The sequence below is a fragment of the Lipomyces chichibuensis genome (assembly GCF_038497645.1).
Source record: "Lipomyces chichibuensis strain CBS 12929 unplaced genomic scaffold V1513scaffold_63, whole genome shotgun sequence".
NCBI lineage: Eukaryota > Fungi > Ascomycota > Lipomycetes > Lipomycetales > Lipomycetaceae > Lipomyces > Lipomyces chichibuensis.
In genome coordinates, this window is record NW_027117515.1 from 39,310 (window position 1) to 54,592 (window position 15,283).

The window sequence follows — 15,283 nt, forward strand, 5'->3', positions numbered from 1 at the left end:
GCGTCAACAAACGCGACCGCGAGGCACCACTCTGACAATTAATGCCAGGGCCGCACACACTCGAGGGAAGTATCTCAATCAATCTCGCCTGCTGCAATCTCCATGTTACTTTTCCAGTTTTTATATTGCTATTGATAAATTAGGAAGTATATTTGTTATTTGGCGGAATGCCTTTTCCAGGAGAACAGCATCAGGATAAGTATACAGGCGCGTATGCTTCTCAGCAAAGACGAGACAGTTTATGGACGGACAGGGAAATTGCTGTATTACAGGCAAAACTCGATCGCCAACTTGGACCTGAGTATATTTCTTCGCGACCGTCACCTGGTGGCGGGACAGCGTACTATCTAGAAGGATGGAAAGCTATCAATTTAGCAAATGAAGTTTTTGGATTCAATGGCTGGTCCAGTGAGATTAAAAGCATCCATGAAGATTATGTATGAGGCACATTCTATGCATAATTGAGGTATTTGCTGATTTTATAGGTTGAGGTCAAGGATAATGGTAAAATTGATGTGGGCATTTCGGTAGTTGTACGTGTGACTCTAAGAGATGGCACTTTCCATGAGGTATCCCCCATTGGTTTTAAATTGAAATTTAGGTGATAATTAACAATTGAAGGATATTGGATTTGGACACGTAGAAAACGCTAGGAGTAAGTACATGGCTCTTAGTAAGGTATGTGGCGCGTTACTTGCCGATTTCTGACCCAGAGGGCTAATATGCGGTCGACAGTGCAAGAAGGAGGCCACAACGGACGCGACGAAACGAGCACTTCGTTGCTTTGGCAATTCCGTTGGTAATTGCCTACATGACAACACGTATCGACGGTACGTCCTGAGAATGTCGATCCCAGCGGTAAGTGGTTTGGGCTTTTATTGCTGTGGTCGGAACTTACTAATTAAAGGGTCGGTTTGATGCTACGAACTTGCACAGATCCCCGGAAATATCCGCGATATTGGATCAACAGAAAAGAATATCAGCCGATCATGCCACGGAGGAACAAACAAAGGGAGTATCTGCCTTGCGGAATGAAGTACGGCAAGAACCAACGTCAGGTGCCCAACAACGACAAGAACAGGACCAGTTAACCTCTGCGCCACAAAATTTTGATCGAGTCGCGTCCAGCACAAGATTTGCTACACATGCCTCTGCTTTAGAAACCAATGACAGATACATTTGCGGTGAATTTGACACAATTAGCAGGAAAAACTCTCTAGACGAAATGTCGTTCGGAAGCGATCTGATCGAGGAATATAATGGTAATTGCCTAGTTCATTTTAATGACCTTCACTGACATTTCACGAAGAGTTTGATGAGTATATGATTCAGTCTGATGATCTGGACGATTTTGAGGTGGCGGCGTAAGTTCTATTGTGTGGTTTTGACTCAGCAGCAGTTCTGATCTGACTTCGACTTTTCTAGACTAGACGGCGAATTCGTCGTGCGGCCTGCGAACTCAGGTGGTCTTAAAAGTCATACACAACAGCAGCCACATCAGCATCAATCAAGCAGATTGCAAGGCGCTTCTAACAGCAATGGTAACCTCGCGAATTCTCTTCGTCGACCGGAACGGAACAACAGTGTCGTCACTCAAACACCGGAGAATACAAATATAAACGTCAAGTCAAATTCGACTCCTGACGAACAGTTTGAAAGCACTACCCTGCACGGCACCGCTGCTACAGTGTCGCAAGAGGTAGATGACGATAATCCTCCTGGTGACGTCCAGGGACAGTCTGCCACGAATCGGCTTGCCACTCCTACTACGGAGAAGTCTGTCACTTTCTTCAGTGCTAGAGTGGCGGAGGCTGTTCAGAACGACCAGCCATTAGACGATAAGGCTCTTTTCGACGTTAGTTTCCAAAGTCCCTCCATTCGCAAGACTGTGGATCATTCAGTTTCGCGGCCGATAGCTCGGTCGAGCGTCACCCCGAAAGTGAATTACGACAACCCGAGACTCAATACTAATCGCATGGTTGGATTGCCACCATCTGCTGTGAATGGTGGGAGACATCTGCTTTCCATGGGTTCAAACTGTTCAAATGGCTTTAAGCGCCCCATTACCATAATGAATGATTCCGAGTAGGTGACTTTATGTTCAATACTCAACGTTGCTAACCACCCTAGGACGCGAAACCTGGAACCCCTGCGCGAGTGTACGGAGAATTTCCTGAATGCCAATGGTAGCGGTACAGATACTTCTCGAGAAGACTCTTCTAAACGACTAAAAGTCTAAATAAATGTCAAATTTTCCCATACTCCAGCGCTATGTATTATTATATCACATATTCTGGCAATGCGGCCAGGATACATTTGCTTGCGTCATCAATTGTTCGATTCGATAAATATTTTGTACTAATGCGTCTGTTAGCGAATTATTTCTCTGGTGTATTGGCTGTACTCGTTGCAAAATAGACAGATATTATGGCACTGAGTTTTCTCTTTCCAGGGCAAGCCAACTCAGTTCTAATTTAATCAGGTAAATCCCCGAGCGCATGTACATTTACTCGAGATCGAAGCTCGAATAATTTTAAATGTCGGACTAATGTAAACACTTTATTGTCCCTACAGAAATGCAAATATGTTAATCAGGTAATTCTTGAAATCGACCAGATTCCAAAGCTGTGCGCACTGGATTCTCAACATTTATAATTCCGTTTGCACGCATTCTGCCACAAGAGTTAGCACAACATGGGTACTACTATCAAGCTTCTAGGAGAGTAAATCTACTTGCCTTTCGAACAATACAAAGAGTCTTTCAGCTTCTCTCTCCTTCTCATCTTCCGTCATATTGGCCAAAGACGGAATTTGGCCTTCGTTCTCCACGCGCTGGCCGGTTACAGGATTAATATTACCACTGGGAACGCTTGGAGCAGTTTCAGATAACAGATCTTCTGGCACTGCGATTTCATGGCTCATTATATAACCAATCGCATATCCAAATCCAATATGATATATAAATTTGTGAACTATGGAATTGATGTCAACGTTACCGTTTTGATGCCAGTTGATACAGCGTTACCTACCGTCTTGATCGCTCGCGTCCCACATCAGTTGATATATAACCTCGCGACTCTTCATGAAGGTGGGCTTGCTCGTTATCTGCAGTAGGGTGGAGGCTAGGGAAGATGACTGGCCCAGAGGTCTACTGCGCTCTCTGAAGTAAGGAATGTTAATTCCAGTATCTCCATATCTCAAGTAACACTCACATTTCGGATGGCAATATCATTGCCTTAAAATACTCTATTACCTTTGCGTTACGTGCCGACGAAAAGATGTTACTAAGTAGCAAAAGAAGAGGCACGATGGAGTCATCTAGTCCAGCAGTATCAAGTGACTGACGCTGTACTGCTTTCGAGAGTAGTTCAAAAAAAACTTCTGAGAGCTCTGTTGGAGCTTCATCTCGAAAATAGACATCAAAAGTGCATGGAAGTTTTAGGAGGCACGATATTATTGAACACGATACTGAATTCAATATTCGCGGCAGTCGCTTTATAATGGATGACAATGGCCAAATCACGCTAATAGTAGGTGAGCCGATACACATAACATGCACAAGTAACCTGCATCTTACTCGTCATACGATGGCTCATTTGAAAATTTGCAAAGAATATTAAACAGCAGCTTGCAAGTCTCCGTAAGAGCAGGTAATGAACTCTCGCATAAATCACCTTCGGCATGGCGCGTTACATGCTGCATCTATTAGCACAATGTCGCAGTGGTCGTCATAATAGCACCAACCAGTAAGATGTATTCATGCAACCCTTTCAAGACATGGGCGTCATAAGTTCTAGGTTCTATGGTCAATAGGAACATTATCCGACTAACCACGAATTCTTCATTCGCTGAGGCTTCCTTTTATAATCGAAGTCAATAAGCGTTAATATTTATTATCAAACTAGGATACCTTGTACTGGTGGGCCAATGTTGGCACCGTATCAAATTGTTTCCTGAGGCTTGGGGAAAGTAATAACGCATTGGCAATAATCCTTAGTGCTTCCAACCGTATGTCTAAAGGATTCGATATCAACCCGTAGCATACAAGCAAGTCGAGAGACTAGCAACGTTAATACATGTCACGATCTGCTAATCGGTTTCAGTACATACTTCTTTGCTGAAGGTCACGGCCCCTTCCCTTGGATCGCGTGCTTCGACTTTGAGGTTAGTCAAAGTCGCGCCCAGTTCTGATTTAGAATTAGTGGTCAATTCGTGAATTCGGTGTAAGACTCAGATCGGAGCATACCGTCATTTGAGAGTTTTTGGCTGGCCGATGCATTGGTGATGAGACGATCCAACAGTCTCGATGCCCGTTTGTTCGATCCGGTTCTAGAATTGTGCATTATGCCTGAATCTCTTTCACGAGCCAGTGAATAGGATGTTCGAAGATCGTATGTTGTTAGGAACAAATAATGTAGGCCTTTGTTATGCTATGCCGAGACATACACCTAACTTTTCTTAGGTTTGCGACCAAATTTAATTGAAATTCAGGGGTTGAAGAATTCTAACCAACATTATCTGACTGGCAGTTTGTTGTCTCCGAGAACAATTACAGCAGGTTGGGGGCCGGAACAGATCAGAGAATTAGTGGCCGACTGCCATCGGTTTAACTAAAGGAGGTCGAGAGTAATGGAGGATGCAGAGATTGCAGCAAAGCTAACAGAGCGGTTCAAGTCGGCTTTGAAGAAAGAGCGCGAGGAGGATATTTCACAAACTCAAGTACAATTATTGTCTTTGCCGCCGAAGGCTCTGGCTCGACGCGGGTTAGCAATTTTAAATTTGTGTGTTTCTAATATAAGGACGGCTATCGGCGGGTCGATGGTGGTAGAATTGGTACCGGATACTGCTATCTCTAACGAGATTGACAAAGGCGTGGGGATCCGAACAGGCGACATTGTGGTAAACAAGCTACTTTGTACTGTGCAAGAAACAGTTAGTGACGGTTTATATCTAGGCCGTTGAAAGGATTCCATCGGCTACGGAAAAGCGCCTGAAATCTACAATGTCGCCAAGGATGGAAGGGGTCATCTTGCGAGTGTCGCCGACACAGATTCAGGTTGCCGTTGACGATAAGTTTGCCAATGCAGCAGTCGCTCTCGACGGCAGGCTGTGGATGACCAAATTGGTAAATTCAATTACATATACACGGTCTGGCAAAATGTGACTAGTAGTATTGACATATCTAATGTTTTTCTAGTATGAACGAGACCATGGAACATCTCACAAAACTGTCCGCTCCGACAAAGCTGCAGAGAATACTTCTCGGAAGCATAAAACCGTCAAAGCCAAAGGCTCCTGAACAGCCTGTGAAGTATTTTGACAGTACTTTAAACGACTCCCAAAAGGACGCAGTGCAATTCGCATTGAGTGCCAGTGAAGTGTCTATCATACACGGACCTCCTGGGGAAAGTGTAAACTGATAATAACCTAGGAAAATCGATGCTAACCGAAGTAGACGGGAAAGACTTACACAGTTATTGAGATCATAAGACAGCTCGTTGAAAAAGGCGGAAGAGTACTTGTGTGTGGACCGAGTAATATTTCAGTTGGTGCGTGTAATTGTATAGGATGGCATTCAATTGGCTAAGTTTCTTGGAGATACTATTCTGGAGCGACTCGATGGATTAATACCACCAACCAATCTCCTTCGAGTTGGACATCCTGCAAGGATTCTCGGGTCCACGCAACGACACTCGCTGGATATCATTCTCAGGACATCTGATGCTGGACAGATTGTCCGCGATATCCGTGCCGAAATCGACGACTCTTTTGTTAAGATTAAGAAAACCAGGTCGGGAAGAGAGAAGTCGGAAATATATCAGAACATAAGACACTTAAGAAAGGAGTATCGGATGCGAGAGAAAAAGGCTCTGTCACAGGTTTTAAACCAAGGTTCGGTGGTAGTCTGCACTCTCCACGGAGCCGGAAGCTCATTCTTATCCGGCGTTGAATTTAACGCGATAATCATTGATGAAGTTTCTCAAAGCTTCGAGCCACAATGTTGGATTCCATTAATGATGCATCCGGAGGCAGAGAAATTAATCATTGCTGGTGACAACAAGCAGCTTCCGCCAACCATCAAGGCTGCCATGAACGAAAAAATTCTTGGAACCACCTTATTTGACCGACTAGTAGCATCCCATGGGGAAAAAATAAAAAAATTACTGAACGTTCAGTATAGAATGAATGACAGTATTATGCAATATCCTTCATTCTCTATGTACTCTGGACAGCTAACTGCCCACGATTCTGTCAAACGCCGCACTCTGGCGGATCTAGAATATGTCATGAGATCCGAAGAGACAGAAACGAAGGTACTATGGGTCGATACTCAAGGAGGGGAGTTTCCAGAAAGCATACCAGAAGAATCGATCAAAACGGACTTGGATGGCAGTAGCAAATACAACGACCTCGAAGCATGGCTGGTCATAGAGCAAGTTCTAGAACTACTGAATAAAGGAGTGAAGATGAGTGACATCGGCATAATATCTCCGTATAATGCGCAAGTGACCATTATATCTAAGCGACTCGAGGCTTGCAGGGACAAGGGTGTGATTAAGAACCAAACAAACGAGGAAGAGATATTAGAAATATCGACAGTAGACGGCTTTCAAGGACGGGAGAAGAATGCCATAATCATATCCTTAGTTCGAAGCAATGCGAATGGCGAAATTGGATTTTTAACAGAAGATCGCCGACTGAATGGTAAGACTCCCCTCCAAGGCAATAATTCAAACTAACCGCAGATAGTCGCAATGACAAGGCCAATGAGATATCTTTGCATGATTGGTGACACAGAGACGCTGTCCAAAGGCTCGGCATTCTTAAAAGGATGGGTGGATTGGGCCACAGACTATGCTGACATTAGGTACCCCGATGTTGGAGAAGTACTGGAACTCGCAATGAGATTGTCATGATAGCATTGAAAAGTGTGCATTATTCTGTTGTACAATTTGAATTTGTTGTCTTCATCCGGCAAACTCTGTAAATACATTTATACAATATAATCCCATCAAGGAATAGATATCATTCGTGCCTGATTCATCGTCCACCCATCTTCGACGCCTGTGAAGCTGCTTCTATGATTACCAATGTCATTGATAAGAATCTTAGAGCAATGATTAACATTAATAGTTACCTTTCCGTGTAGCATCTTCAAGCAAAGTCGTGTCAACCACAGCGCCTGGAAGATGAACATATCTCACCACCGATCCACGGATAAAGACGTTCTTTACTGCGGACTAAAATAAACCTATCAGTACGAATGCCACACTAGCAGTTTGAAAATTCATACCAAGTGCGGATACTTCACTTCATCGACAACACTGACATCGTCAAGCTTGATATTCAGGAACTGATCTACTGATTTCAACGTGCCCCTTACTGACATATCATTTTTTAGCTACCCATAAATTAGTTTGCCAATCGGACTAATGGTATTCATGTCGCACCTCTACTATAACCTATTAACGCATCTATTAGCATAATTCAGCTGTTACTTTATGAAGAAACAATGTCAGTCACCTGCTCATCGATCAAAGTCTTGAAAAACGAAAAGAAGAGCATCGCTACAGTCTCAACCGATCAGTCCAGGTACTTTAAATATACCTAGCTTATAATGTTTTACGATATGCAAACTTCGATCGGCGCGTTTTGCTCTGTTATTCTGTGAATGTCGAATGTATTTTGAGAAGGTGTAGTCATATCAATTTGTGAGAGCACCCTTACCCACAGTTGGCAAGTATCAAAATGAACCCGAGTACCCTAATCCTAATAAATCCACGTATCAGGAGAGTATCATCCTCAATTTCCACGATATATACACATATATACAGTCTCATATATTACCATTATTACGCAGATCATATTGTAGTAGGCGGTTCCGGCGGTCCGCATTGATGGTCTCACAAGTTAGTTAGCCTGCGTGCTTGAGGCGGCTGGTGGAACGAAGTGCATATCCAAGTACATCAAATATGACAATCAGCTCCTTTTTGCTGTGGGGCTCCCTACAATCACGATAGCTAAGGGACTTGTACTATTCAGAACGTTCAGTAGGAAATTTCCTACACACCTCACCCTTGCTCGTCTGACGTCATTTCAGGGGTCAAGTTGGGAATAATCTTTGGTCGACCTTAATAAAGCGAAGCCAAAATCGCGGGGTCACACTCTGGCCAAGACAACGGGTATCTGAGATACACCTTATCTTGCGCTATATCATTGCCACGGGCTATCCTCTATCAAGCCGGTGGTTTATTATTTATTGTCATCAATTTTTGTGAATACTTTGCTAACAATGCCGTCGACAACGCCAGTCGCAGGCGCTAACTTGATCGCCTCGTCACTATATGACCTAGGCGTCCGTGTCATCTTCGGCATCGTGGGAATTCCGGTTATCGAGGTAGGGAATTCCGGAATGTGACCTGCGTACTATGGTGACTAATTGGAGCTCTTATAGGTTGCAGACGCCTGTATAGAGAAAGGAATCCGTTTTATAAGTTTCAGAAACGAGCAATCGGCTAGTTACGCGGCTACTGCTTATGGATATCTTACGGGAAGACCTGGTGTGTGCCTGGTTGTTGGAGGACCAGGAGTACTCCACGCAATTGCTGGCGTACGTGACATATGTTGCACGGTGGAATTTTTTTGATTTTAACATAATCATAGATCGGTAATTCAACTAGCAATTGCTTTCCGCTTCTGCTGCTAGCCGGATCTTCCGAGTCACTTCAAGTGTACAAAGGCGCATTCCAAGAGATCGACCAAGTTTCAATGTTGACTCCTTTCACCAAATTTGCTGGTCGACCTCCATCCTTGAGCCTTTTGCCGTCGACTATTGAGAAAGCGTACAGACTCGCATATTATGGAAGACCAGGCGCTACATATATTGACTTGCCGGCAGACTACATCCAAGGCAGTGTCAATCGAATGGAGACGCAACGGCTCTACCCCGCAGTTGCCGCACCTAAGATTATGGCTGACGCCTTAAGAGTAAAGAAGGCTGCTCAACTAATAAGAAACGCTAAGCTACCTCTAGTTATCATAGGAAAAGGCGCAGCGTATGGCCAAGCTGAGAACGCCATTCGTGAGCTCATTGACGAGAAGTCGATACCGTTTTTACCCACACCTATGGGAAAGGGTGTCGTTCCAGATTCGTCACCTTTGAACTTTGCCGCAGCCAGAAGTGCAATTTTGCGTACATCTGATGTGATTCTGCTTCTCGGTGGTCGATTGAATTGGATCTTGCACTATGGAGAGCCTCCTAAATTCAGGGAAGGTGTCAAGATCATTCAGGTCGATATCGCTAGTGAGGAAATCGGAAATAACAATAGCGGCAACGCTGGGTATGGACTTGTAGGCGATATCGAGCTGGTAGTGAGACAGCTCTCCGCAGAACTCCAGGACTATAAGTTTTCCAGTATTCCAAAAGCTCTCATAGCTTCAAGAGAAGAGAACTTCGCGGTTAGCGAGAAGAAGGCCAATAATGCTATTTTTCCGTTGACATACCAGCACTGCTATAAAATCATTAAGGATGCTATTCGTGCAACCGATACTAGAGCCATCTTTGTGTCTGAGGGTGCGAATGCTATGGACATTGCTCGAAGTGCATTTAATGTTGAAGAACCACGCCAACGTTTGGATGCTGGAACCATGGCGACTATGGGAGTAGGCATCGGTTATGCTATTGCTGGTACGTACATTTCAGATCCATATCTCGCTCGATATACTAATTCGCTTAACAGCTGCTGCGGCTTGCCCCGACTATTTACCTGTGTGTATCGAGGGTGATTCGGCATTCGGATTCTCAGCTATGGAACTCGAAACAGCAACACGATCCGGCTTTCCGATGGCTATTTTTGTTATGAACAACAATGGTGTGTATCACGGGGTTGAGCCGACGGCATACAGCGCCAATTCAGCAAAACCTCTCCCTAGTACGGCACTGGGTTTCGAGACTAGATACGATTTGATAGCCGAGGTATGGCAATTTCAGACCAGAATGACTGTCAGCGACTGACGAACAATAAATAGGCTGTTGGTGGTAAAGGATTAATTGCCAGGACTTCCGAAGAATTGAAAGAGGCTGCTACGGCGGCACTCACCAATGGAGCCGTAACGGTGGTGAATGTCATTATCGATCCGGGCGCGACGACAAAGCTGGTAAGTTTGGATTATTCGTGTTCAGCTCATGAGCCCTGCTGATGCCAATGTCAGGAATTCGGATGGCTGGCAAGTACTAAGAAGCCAGAATCGAAGATATAATCAGCACAAAATTTAATTCCATTGTCAATTTATCATCCTTGTATTCATGCAATAAACGAAATAGCTTAGTAACTAAATTAAATGAAATAACTCCGTGAAGTCTAAAACACCAATCCTAACAAATTGAACCCACTATTACCACGTATTAAATGCTGATGTGTCGATCATACTTAAACCTCACCCTTAGATATCATCCTTATCGCTATCTTGTGATCCCACCCTGTCTAGAAACTCATTGATATTATCCGTTAAATTATCGAGGCTGTCTTCGAAGTAGTTCATCCAATCATCCGCCTTGTGATCATCATCCTGATCAGTGTGATGCTTCGTCGTCTGCTTACCATGGTCGCCATCATGATCATCATCGTGGTCACCGTGATCCTTTGGGTGCTGCTTATCATGATCGCCATCATCCTCAGCATCGTGGCTTTTACGGTCATCCTCTTTACCTACGTCCGCTGACTCAGAATCTGTAGTAGGGGGCAGCACCGGATATGGATTAGGATCCATCCATCCATCAGGCAAAGTATTCAGCCGTCCATTTAATGTACCATTATTTGGCGCACCAGTGATATTCAGCGACCGGCAGATAACGTCGTACAGCTCAACGTTGTAAAAAGGTTCAATCTTGGAGCCAGATGGGAAACTCGGTCCAGTAGCCAGGAACAGAGCCCGCATGAGACTCGCTGTATTGTTGAAGCCATGAAGACCTTTTGGATGGAAATCGTGGTTGGAATCTTCAAATTGCTGTCTCGTCGTAATAGCCCACCCAACTTCGGGAACAATCCAGACTGGAGCAATCCTATTCTGATACTGTCCGCCGCCTGGACCGCCAAAGTGCCACTCCTCCGGCATATCATCCTTCATATAGACCTGCCAATGCTCGAGGGATTCATTTTCACCGTCGCCTTGTGACTGGATAGCCTCTCTAGAAGATGTGATCTCTGCATATATTTGTTCTGACGTGTTATATTCGTAAGGTCGCATTCCGAACAATGGCCATCCATCTGTATGCTCGACGCTTTTAGGATCGATGAGGTCGTCAAGGAATATGAGTCTGTCATTAGATGTTGATGCCATACCATGATCGGAGACAATAACGACGTTCGTAACTGACGAGATATTTCTGTCATCTATACCACCCAGAATCGCACCAACCATATCATCAACTTGTTTCAATCCGTCATTAATCTCGGGACCCAAGGTTCCGTACTTATGGCCTAACATGTCGATAGTGGGAACATAACAAAATATAAGCTCTGGTCGGCTATCAATATCCTGGTCCAGCCAGCCGAGAACTCTCTGAACCTTGCGATTTAAAGTCTCTGTCTGATTAAACTTGTCTACGACAAGAGGCTCCTCATCACCCCATGGAACTTCACTCCCTGGCCACATGTGAATAGCGGTTTTAACGCCATTCTTTGTTGCAGTAACCCATAAAGGCTCACCCTTCCACCATTTCGGGTCGAGAGAATTTGGCTTGTGATAATCAAACTCCTCCTGTAAATCCGGATCCCAAAAGGAATTGCTGACGATACCGTGACTGGAAGGATACAAACCGGTAACCATGGTGTAGTGATTTGGGAAGGTGACTGAAGGAAATGATGGGTACATAAACGGCGCACTGTATTCGGCTGTATATAGTGTCCACATTTTTGGGGTAAACTCCGAAGAGAGGTAATCCGGTCGGAAGCCGTCCAGAGAGATGTATACTGTCGTCGGGTAGAAATCGTGAGTGCCGTTCGACAGGAGTGACTTGGACAAAGGGGACGCAGTAGAAGATGATGCCGATGATTTTAAAAGGCCCAATTTATTTTTTATAATCGCCACATATATCGCAGCGCCAAATATAGCCAAAACGATGCTAAATAATGAGAAAAACAAGCACGACTTTAGGTAAGCCATTCGACGTTGCTGCCGTGACATCAGAAATTAGAAGAATTTTCCAGTGCTAAGAAGGGAAATGTATATTACCTTCGTCTTAAGATGTTTCAAATGCGACTCAGCATCAACTTCAACGGATTCTTCACTATTGGTATCGGCGACGTCGTCATTATTGAGTTTCTTGTACTCTGGCAGATCACCAAACCCAACAGTTTTGGATTTGTTCTTCTTGAATGCAGTTCTCTTTCCTGTAGCATCTGTGATCAGTCTCTCGGCATAATCATGTTGCAACAGGATTTCCTTGTCGTAATCTTTCGCGTCATAGTCTCCGGTGATGTCTTCCTCCCTTTCTAGGTCGATACTCTCGAGCGACTGTCGCGGCTGCTCCATTCTTATCAAAATATTTCAATAGTCCTTAAGTAATGAGTAGAAATTCACTTTAATAAAGTTCCAAGTGCCACATTCTGCTAGAAAAAAGCGTCTATGTATCCCTTGGAGATGACGCGACAGCCGAACAGCTTACCTTGCATCCGAGTTCCTCGGAGCTCTCGAGCGGTGCGCGGCGTCTGTCGTCGTGCGCGGTGACCATGTCGCAAACTGCACGAGCCGGGTAACGGTGGCGAATCGCACAGTTCCTGAAAATAATCGTCACAAAGTCGATCTTTAATTGTATAAGGGTTTGGTGTATTCAAAACGCGGGGCAAGGAATTTCAGGGGCCAACACCGATTTTAATAAACCTTTCTTAAGCTTCTGGCACTTGTAATTTCAACGCGCCAATTTAATCTCGTGTCGCTGTCGCCCATAAGAAGAATTCGGCTGCTTTGTGTAGTTAGATTGAGATGAACGATTGACGTTATGCCAGGTTCTCATACAGCGTCCATAGTCCTAGAGAGTTTAGCCGTGCCTATCCGGCCTAGTGCTATTTCCTCGAGCACGGTTGTGCGAGCGAATTCATCATGGCCAGTAACAAAACCAAGTCCGGTTTACAGCAGGCCAAATATTTCGACGTCCATTATTATGCTAGGCAATCAGCGTAGGTTTAATTGTCCCAATTTTGGACTCCAGAATCGGACGAGCCGAGAGAAAGAGGTTGACTTGCAGTCACCGCATACTAGAATATGTACGTCCTTATTCCCAATATATATATGATATGCGCTTCATCTCAAAGCTTTGCTAAGAGATAATTGATCTAGCGCACTACCATAATCAAACAGTTTTATCGAACTTAGCGTGCTACGTGCGCAGAACAGTATCGGCTTTTTTTGGGTACTCATTTTTAGGATCTTTAATGACAGTAGCCATTCTCACCGATGTCAGCGTGCGCATGCGGACCGGTGTGTTGCGATTTTTTGGCAAGCACATTACTGAGCAGCGGCCCTTCGTTGAAATGGAACGTGAAAGATCAAGGACGAGGACGAAGGACGATGAAAAGTTGGTGTGTGACATCGATTACTACGCGTCCTTAGATGGTCTACGAGCCCAGCAATTTGAAATTGTTACCCAGGATCGGTTTGTATTGCAACTATTCCGAGTATACGACCCAAGTGAACCTGAGGAACGCAAGAAGTCGCGATACCCGGTACTGTTAATTCATGGTTTGTTGCAAAGTGCGGGCGCCTTCTGCGTCAACGAAGAGGATAGTCTTGCGTTTTATTTGTGCAAGAGGTGCGAGTGTGCACAGTGATTTCATAAATTGTGCTAACTGAACATTAGCGGATATGATGTCTGGCTTGGAAACAATAGATGTGGATTTGATTACAAACATTTAGATTTAAAAAGTTACAACGATCGCCGACTGTGGGTGAGTTCGCCAACTACAGATGACCTGTGCGTGCCCGATTCTAATGATCTAGGAATGGGACGTGCGTGACATGGCCACAAAGGATGTCCCGTCATTCATAGATTTTATTCTTGACAAGACAGGTCACCAAAAGGTTCTTAGAGTGATGTGCTGCTTAGTCTAATGCGCGCTAACTTGCGAATATAGGTTGGCCTTGTCGGCCACTCGCAAGGAACGACACAGATTTTCCTTGCATTAAGTCGTTTTCATGTCCCTGACTTAGGAAGAAAAATAAGCGGCTTCTGTGCTTTGGCTCCGTCGGTCTACGCGGGTCCATTAATTGATCGCGGTTTCTTCAAAGTACGTACATATATTATGATCTGAGAAGGTGCGGCCTCTAACTCGAAAATAAGTGCTTCCGTTATTTGTCACCATCGACTTACCGCTTATTGTTCGGCATTCATGCGTTTATCCCCGCAATGCTTGTTCTCCAGTCAATAATTCCTAAACGTGCGGTCACTTACTGTTCGTACGCGATGCTTCACTTTTTGTTCAGATGGTCGGACGATCGTTGGGATAAATTCCTCAAGGGCCGCATGTTCCAATTTTCTCCAGTATACGTTAGTGCCGAGAGCATGCGGTGGTGGCTCGGTAAAGACGGTTTTGCAACGCGTCGCTGCATATTTGATGCCGAGTCGTCCGAGCCCTGGTTTGATTCCCGGTGTCCCCCGGTCGCATTGTGGATCGCACAAGAAGACTCGCTAGTAGACGGAGAACGATTGATTAACCGTTTAGAAAACGCCGAGCCAGATGTTGTTTTGCTGAAAAAGAAGGTGATACCTACGTACGAGCATTTAGACGTGCTATGGGCTGTGGATGCGGTCGACCAAGTCGCCAAGGGCGTGAAGGAGGTATTGTGGTCTACTGCTTACCAGCGCGAGAACTTCCAATGTCCCACTGAGTGCGAGGACTTGTAATTTATGTAGTGTTTTTAGTTATGACTTTCGGAGACAGAGGCGCTGCGAGCATTTTTGTACATATTGCATTTAAACTAGTTGGTCAGAGTTTTAGCAATTATTTTGCAAGTTTGTTATCGCCATTCGCCAGTACGATTGACATATCGTCACACTGATCGTTCCGCCGCGTGTTTTCCGCCTTCATTATCTACAGTTTCGCATGCAGGAGATATAAATAAGTAACTTACAGGGTAGATTCGTTGACTTTTGGGATACATTTCAATTACAAGGTAACTTTCGTAGGTGTGTGGGGAGCAATTTAGAAAACCCAAGCCCTGACAAAGACCTCAAGTGGCCGAACGTCATCATGATTCTGCCTGGTGAACAACATTGTGGTGCCCA

General features: G+C 44.7%; 7 protein-coding genes across 7 annotated transcripts; 4 read left to right on the forward strand and 3 right to left on the reverse strand.

Annotated features, from left to right (window-relative positions):
• The first annotated feature begins 47 nt into the window (after window positions 1-47).
• On the forward strand, window positions 48-2,613 carry V1513DRAFT_406253 (uncharacterized protein). Its single transcript, XM_066895632.1, has 8 exons — window positions 48-437; window positions 486-569; window positions 622-678; window positions 736-858; window positions 908-1,262; window positions 1,310-1,364; window positions 1,426-2,085; window positions 2,131-2,613. Exons 1-8 carry the CDS (start codon window positions 168-170, stop codon window positions 2,237-2,239), a joined length of 1,713 nt encoding a protein of 570 aa, XP_066750756.1. The 5' UTR covers window positions 48-167; the 3' UTR covers window positions 2,240-2,613.
• On the reverse strand, window positions 2,329-4,683 carry V1513DRAFT_467085 (guanine nucleotide exchange factor). The gene is made up of 10 exons (XM_066900100.1): window positions 4,510-4,683; window positions 4,247-4,448; window positions 4,111-4,187; window positions 3,911-4,060; window positions 3,745-3,858; window positions 3,578-3,696; window positions 3,213-3,524; window positions 3,030-3,160; window positions 2,738-2,972; window positions 2,329-2,672 (listed from the first exon to the last, which is right to left on the reverse strand). Exons 2-10 carry the CDS (start codon window positions 4,341-4,343, stop codon window positions 2,588-2,590), a joined length of 1,320 nt encoding a protein of 439 aa, XP_066750757.1. The 5' UTR covers window positions 4,344-4,448; window positions 4,510-4,683; the 3' UTR covers window positions 2,329-2,587.
• On the forward strand, window positions 4,358-7,054 carry V1513DRAFT_453822 (P-loop containing nucleoside triphosphate hydrolase protein). The gene is made up of 7 exons (XM_066899299.1): window positions 4,358-4,414; window positions 4,463-4,899; window positions 4,955-5,148; window positions 5,198-5,404; window positions 5,455-5,549; window positions 5,599-6,705; window positions 6,751-7,054. The coding sequence occupies exons 2-7, from the start codon at window positions 4,630-4,632 to the stop codon at window positions 6,915-6,917; spliced, it is 2,040 nt and encodes a 679-aa protein (XP_066750758.1). The 5' UTR covers window positions 4,358-4,414; window positions 4,463-4,629; the 3' UTR covers window positions 6,918-7,054.
• On the reverse strand, window positions 6,595-7,769 carry V1513DRAFT_453826 (uncharacterized protein). The gene is made up of 6 exons (XM_066899300.1): window positions 7,729-7,769; window positions 7,525-7,666; window positions 7,452-7,463; window positions 7,295-7,402; window positions 7,139-7,241; window positions 6,595-7,079 (listed from the first exon to the last, which is right to left on the reverse strand). Exons 2-6 carry the CDS (start codon window positions 7,564-7,566, stop codon window positions 7,042-7,044), a joined length of 303 nt encoding a protein of 100 aa, XP_066750759.1. The 5' UTR covers window positions 7,567-7,666; window positions 7,729-7,769; the 3' UTR covers window positions 6,595-7,041.
• A 51-nt stretch (window positions 7,770-7,820) lies between these two features.
• Window positions 7,821-10,332, forward strand: V1513DRAFT_453829 (thiamine diphosphate-binding protein). The gene is made up of 7 exons (XM_066899301.1): window positions 7,821-8,051; window positions 8,102-8,398; window positions 8,456-8,611; window positions 8,665-9,688; window positions 9,741-9,976; window positions 10,030-10,158; window positions 10,213-10,332. The coding sequence occupies exons 2-7, from the start codon at window positions 8,294-8,296 to the stop codon at window positions 10,258-10,260; spliced, it is 1,698 nt and encodes a 565-aa protein (XP_066750760.1). The 5' UTR covers window positions 7,821-8,051; window positions 8,102-8,293; the 3' UTR covers window positions 10,261-10,332.
• On the reverse strand, window positions 10,279-12,683 carry V1513DRAFT_421138 (alkaline-phosphatase-like protein). The gene is made up of 2 exons (XM_066895953.1): window positions 12,235-12,683; window positions 10,279-12,174 (listed from the first exon to the last, which is right to left on the reverse strand). The coding sequence occupies exons 1-2, from the start codon at window positions 12,532-12,534 to the stop codon at window positions 10,444-10,446; spliced, it is 2,031 nt and encodes a 676-aa protein (XP_066750761.1). The 5' UTR covers window positions 12,535-12,683; the 3' UTR covers window positions 10,279-10,443.
• Window positions 12,684-13,433: 750 nt separating this feature from the next.
• On the forward strand, window positions 13,434-14,902 carry V1513DRAFT_428024 (Alpha/Beta hydrolase protein; the record flags this gene model as incomplete). Its single annotated transcript, XM_066896256.1, has 5 exons — window positions 13,434-13,810; window positions 13,859-13,946; window positions 13,999-14,079; window positions 14,133-14,285; window positions 14,339-14,902. The coding sequence occupies 5 exons, from the start codon at window positions 13,434-13,436 to the stop codon at window positions 14,900-14,902; spliced, it is 1,263 nt and encodes a 420-aa protein (XP_066750762.1).
• Between the last annotated feature and the right edge of the window lie 381 nt (window positions 14,903-15,283).

Excerpts from the sequence above, each read along its gene's own strand:
- V1513DRAFT_406253 (XM_066895632.1), top strand. The coding sequence starts at position 168 with ATGCCTTTTCCAGGAGAACAGCATCAGGATAAGTATACAGGCGCGTAT. Across the intron at positions 859-907 it reads TGAGAATGTCGATCCCAGCG|GGTCGGTTTGATGCTACGAA; the intron begins GTAAGTGGTTTG and ends TACTAATTAAAG. Across the intron at positions 1,365-1,425 it reads GACGATTTTGAGGTGGCGGC|ACTAGACGGCGAATTCGTCG; the intron begins GTAAGTTCTATT and ends CGACTTTTCTAG.
- V1513DRAFT_467085 (XM_066900100.1), bottom strand. The coding sequence starts at position 4,343 with ATGCACAATTCTAGAACCGGATCGAACAAACGGGCATCGAGACTGTTG. Across the intron at positions 3,697-3,744 it reads TGCATGAATACATCTTACTG|CATGTAACGCGCCATGCCGA; the intron begins GTTGGTGCTATT and ends TAATAGATGCAG. Across the intron at positions 2,673-2,737 it reads CTCTTTGTATTGTTCGAAAG|AATGCGTGCAAACGGAATTA; the intron begins GCAAGTAGATTT and ends CTCTTGTGGCAG.
- V1513DRAFT_453822 (XM_066899299.1), top strand. The coding sequence starts at position 4,630 with ATGGAGGATGCAGAGATTGCAGCAAAGCTAACAGAGCGGTTCAAGTCG. Across the intron at positions 5,405-5,454 it reads ATCATACACGGACCTCCTGG|GACGGGAAAGACTTACACAG; the intron begins GGAAAGTGTAAA and ends CTAACCGAAGTA. Across the intron at positions 5,550-5,598 it reads ACCGAGTAATATTTCAGTTG|ATACTATTCTGGAGCGACTC; the intron begins GTGCGTGTAATT and ends AGTTTCTTGGAG.
- V1513DRAFT_453826 (XM_066899300.1), bottom strand. The coding sequence starts at position 7,566 with ATGCTCTTCTTTTCGTTTTTCAAGACTTTGATCGATGAGCAG. Across the intron at positions 7,242-7,294 it reads AAGTGAAGTATCCGCACTTG|TCCGCAGTAAAGAACGTCTT; the intron begins GTATGAATTTTC and ends GGTTTATTTTAG. Across the intron at positions 7,080-7,138 it reads TGAAGATGCTACACGGAAAG|AAGCAGCTTCACAGGCGTCG; the intron begins GTAACTATTAAT and ends TGGTAATCATAG.
- V1513DRAFT_453829 (XM_066899301.1), top strand. The coding sequence starts at position 8,294 with ATGCCGTCGACAACGCCAGTCGCAGGCGCTAACTTGATCGCCTCGTCA. Across the intron at positions 9,689-9,740 it reads CATCGGTTATGCTATTGCTG|CTGCTGCGGCTTGCCCCGAC; the intron begins GTACGTACATTT and ends TTCGCTTAACAG. Across the intron at positions 10,159-10,212 it reads CGGGCGCGACGACAAAGCTG|GAATTCGGATGGCTGGCAAG; the intron begins GTAAGTTTGGAT and ends TGCCAATGTCAG.
- V1513DRAFT_421138 (XM_066895953.1), bottom strand. The coding sequence starts at position 12,534 with ATGGAGCAGCCGCGACAGTCGCTCGAGAGTATCGACCTAGAAAGGGAG. Across the intron at positions 12,175-12,234 it reads TGAAACATCTTAAGACGAAG|CAACGTCGAATGGCTTACCT; the intron begins GTAATATACATT and ends ATGTCACGGCAG.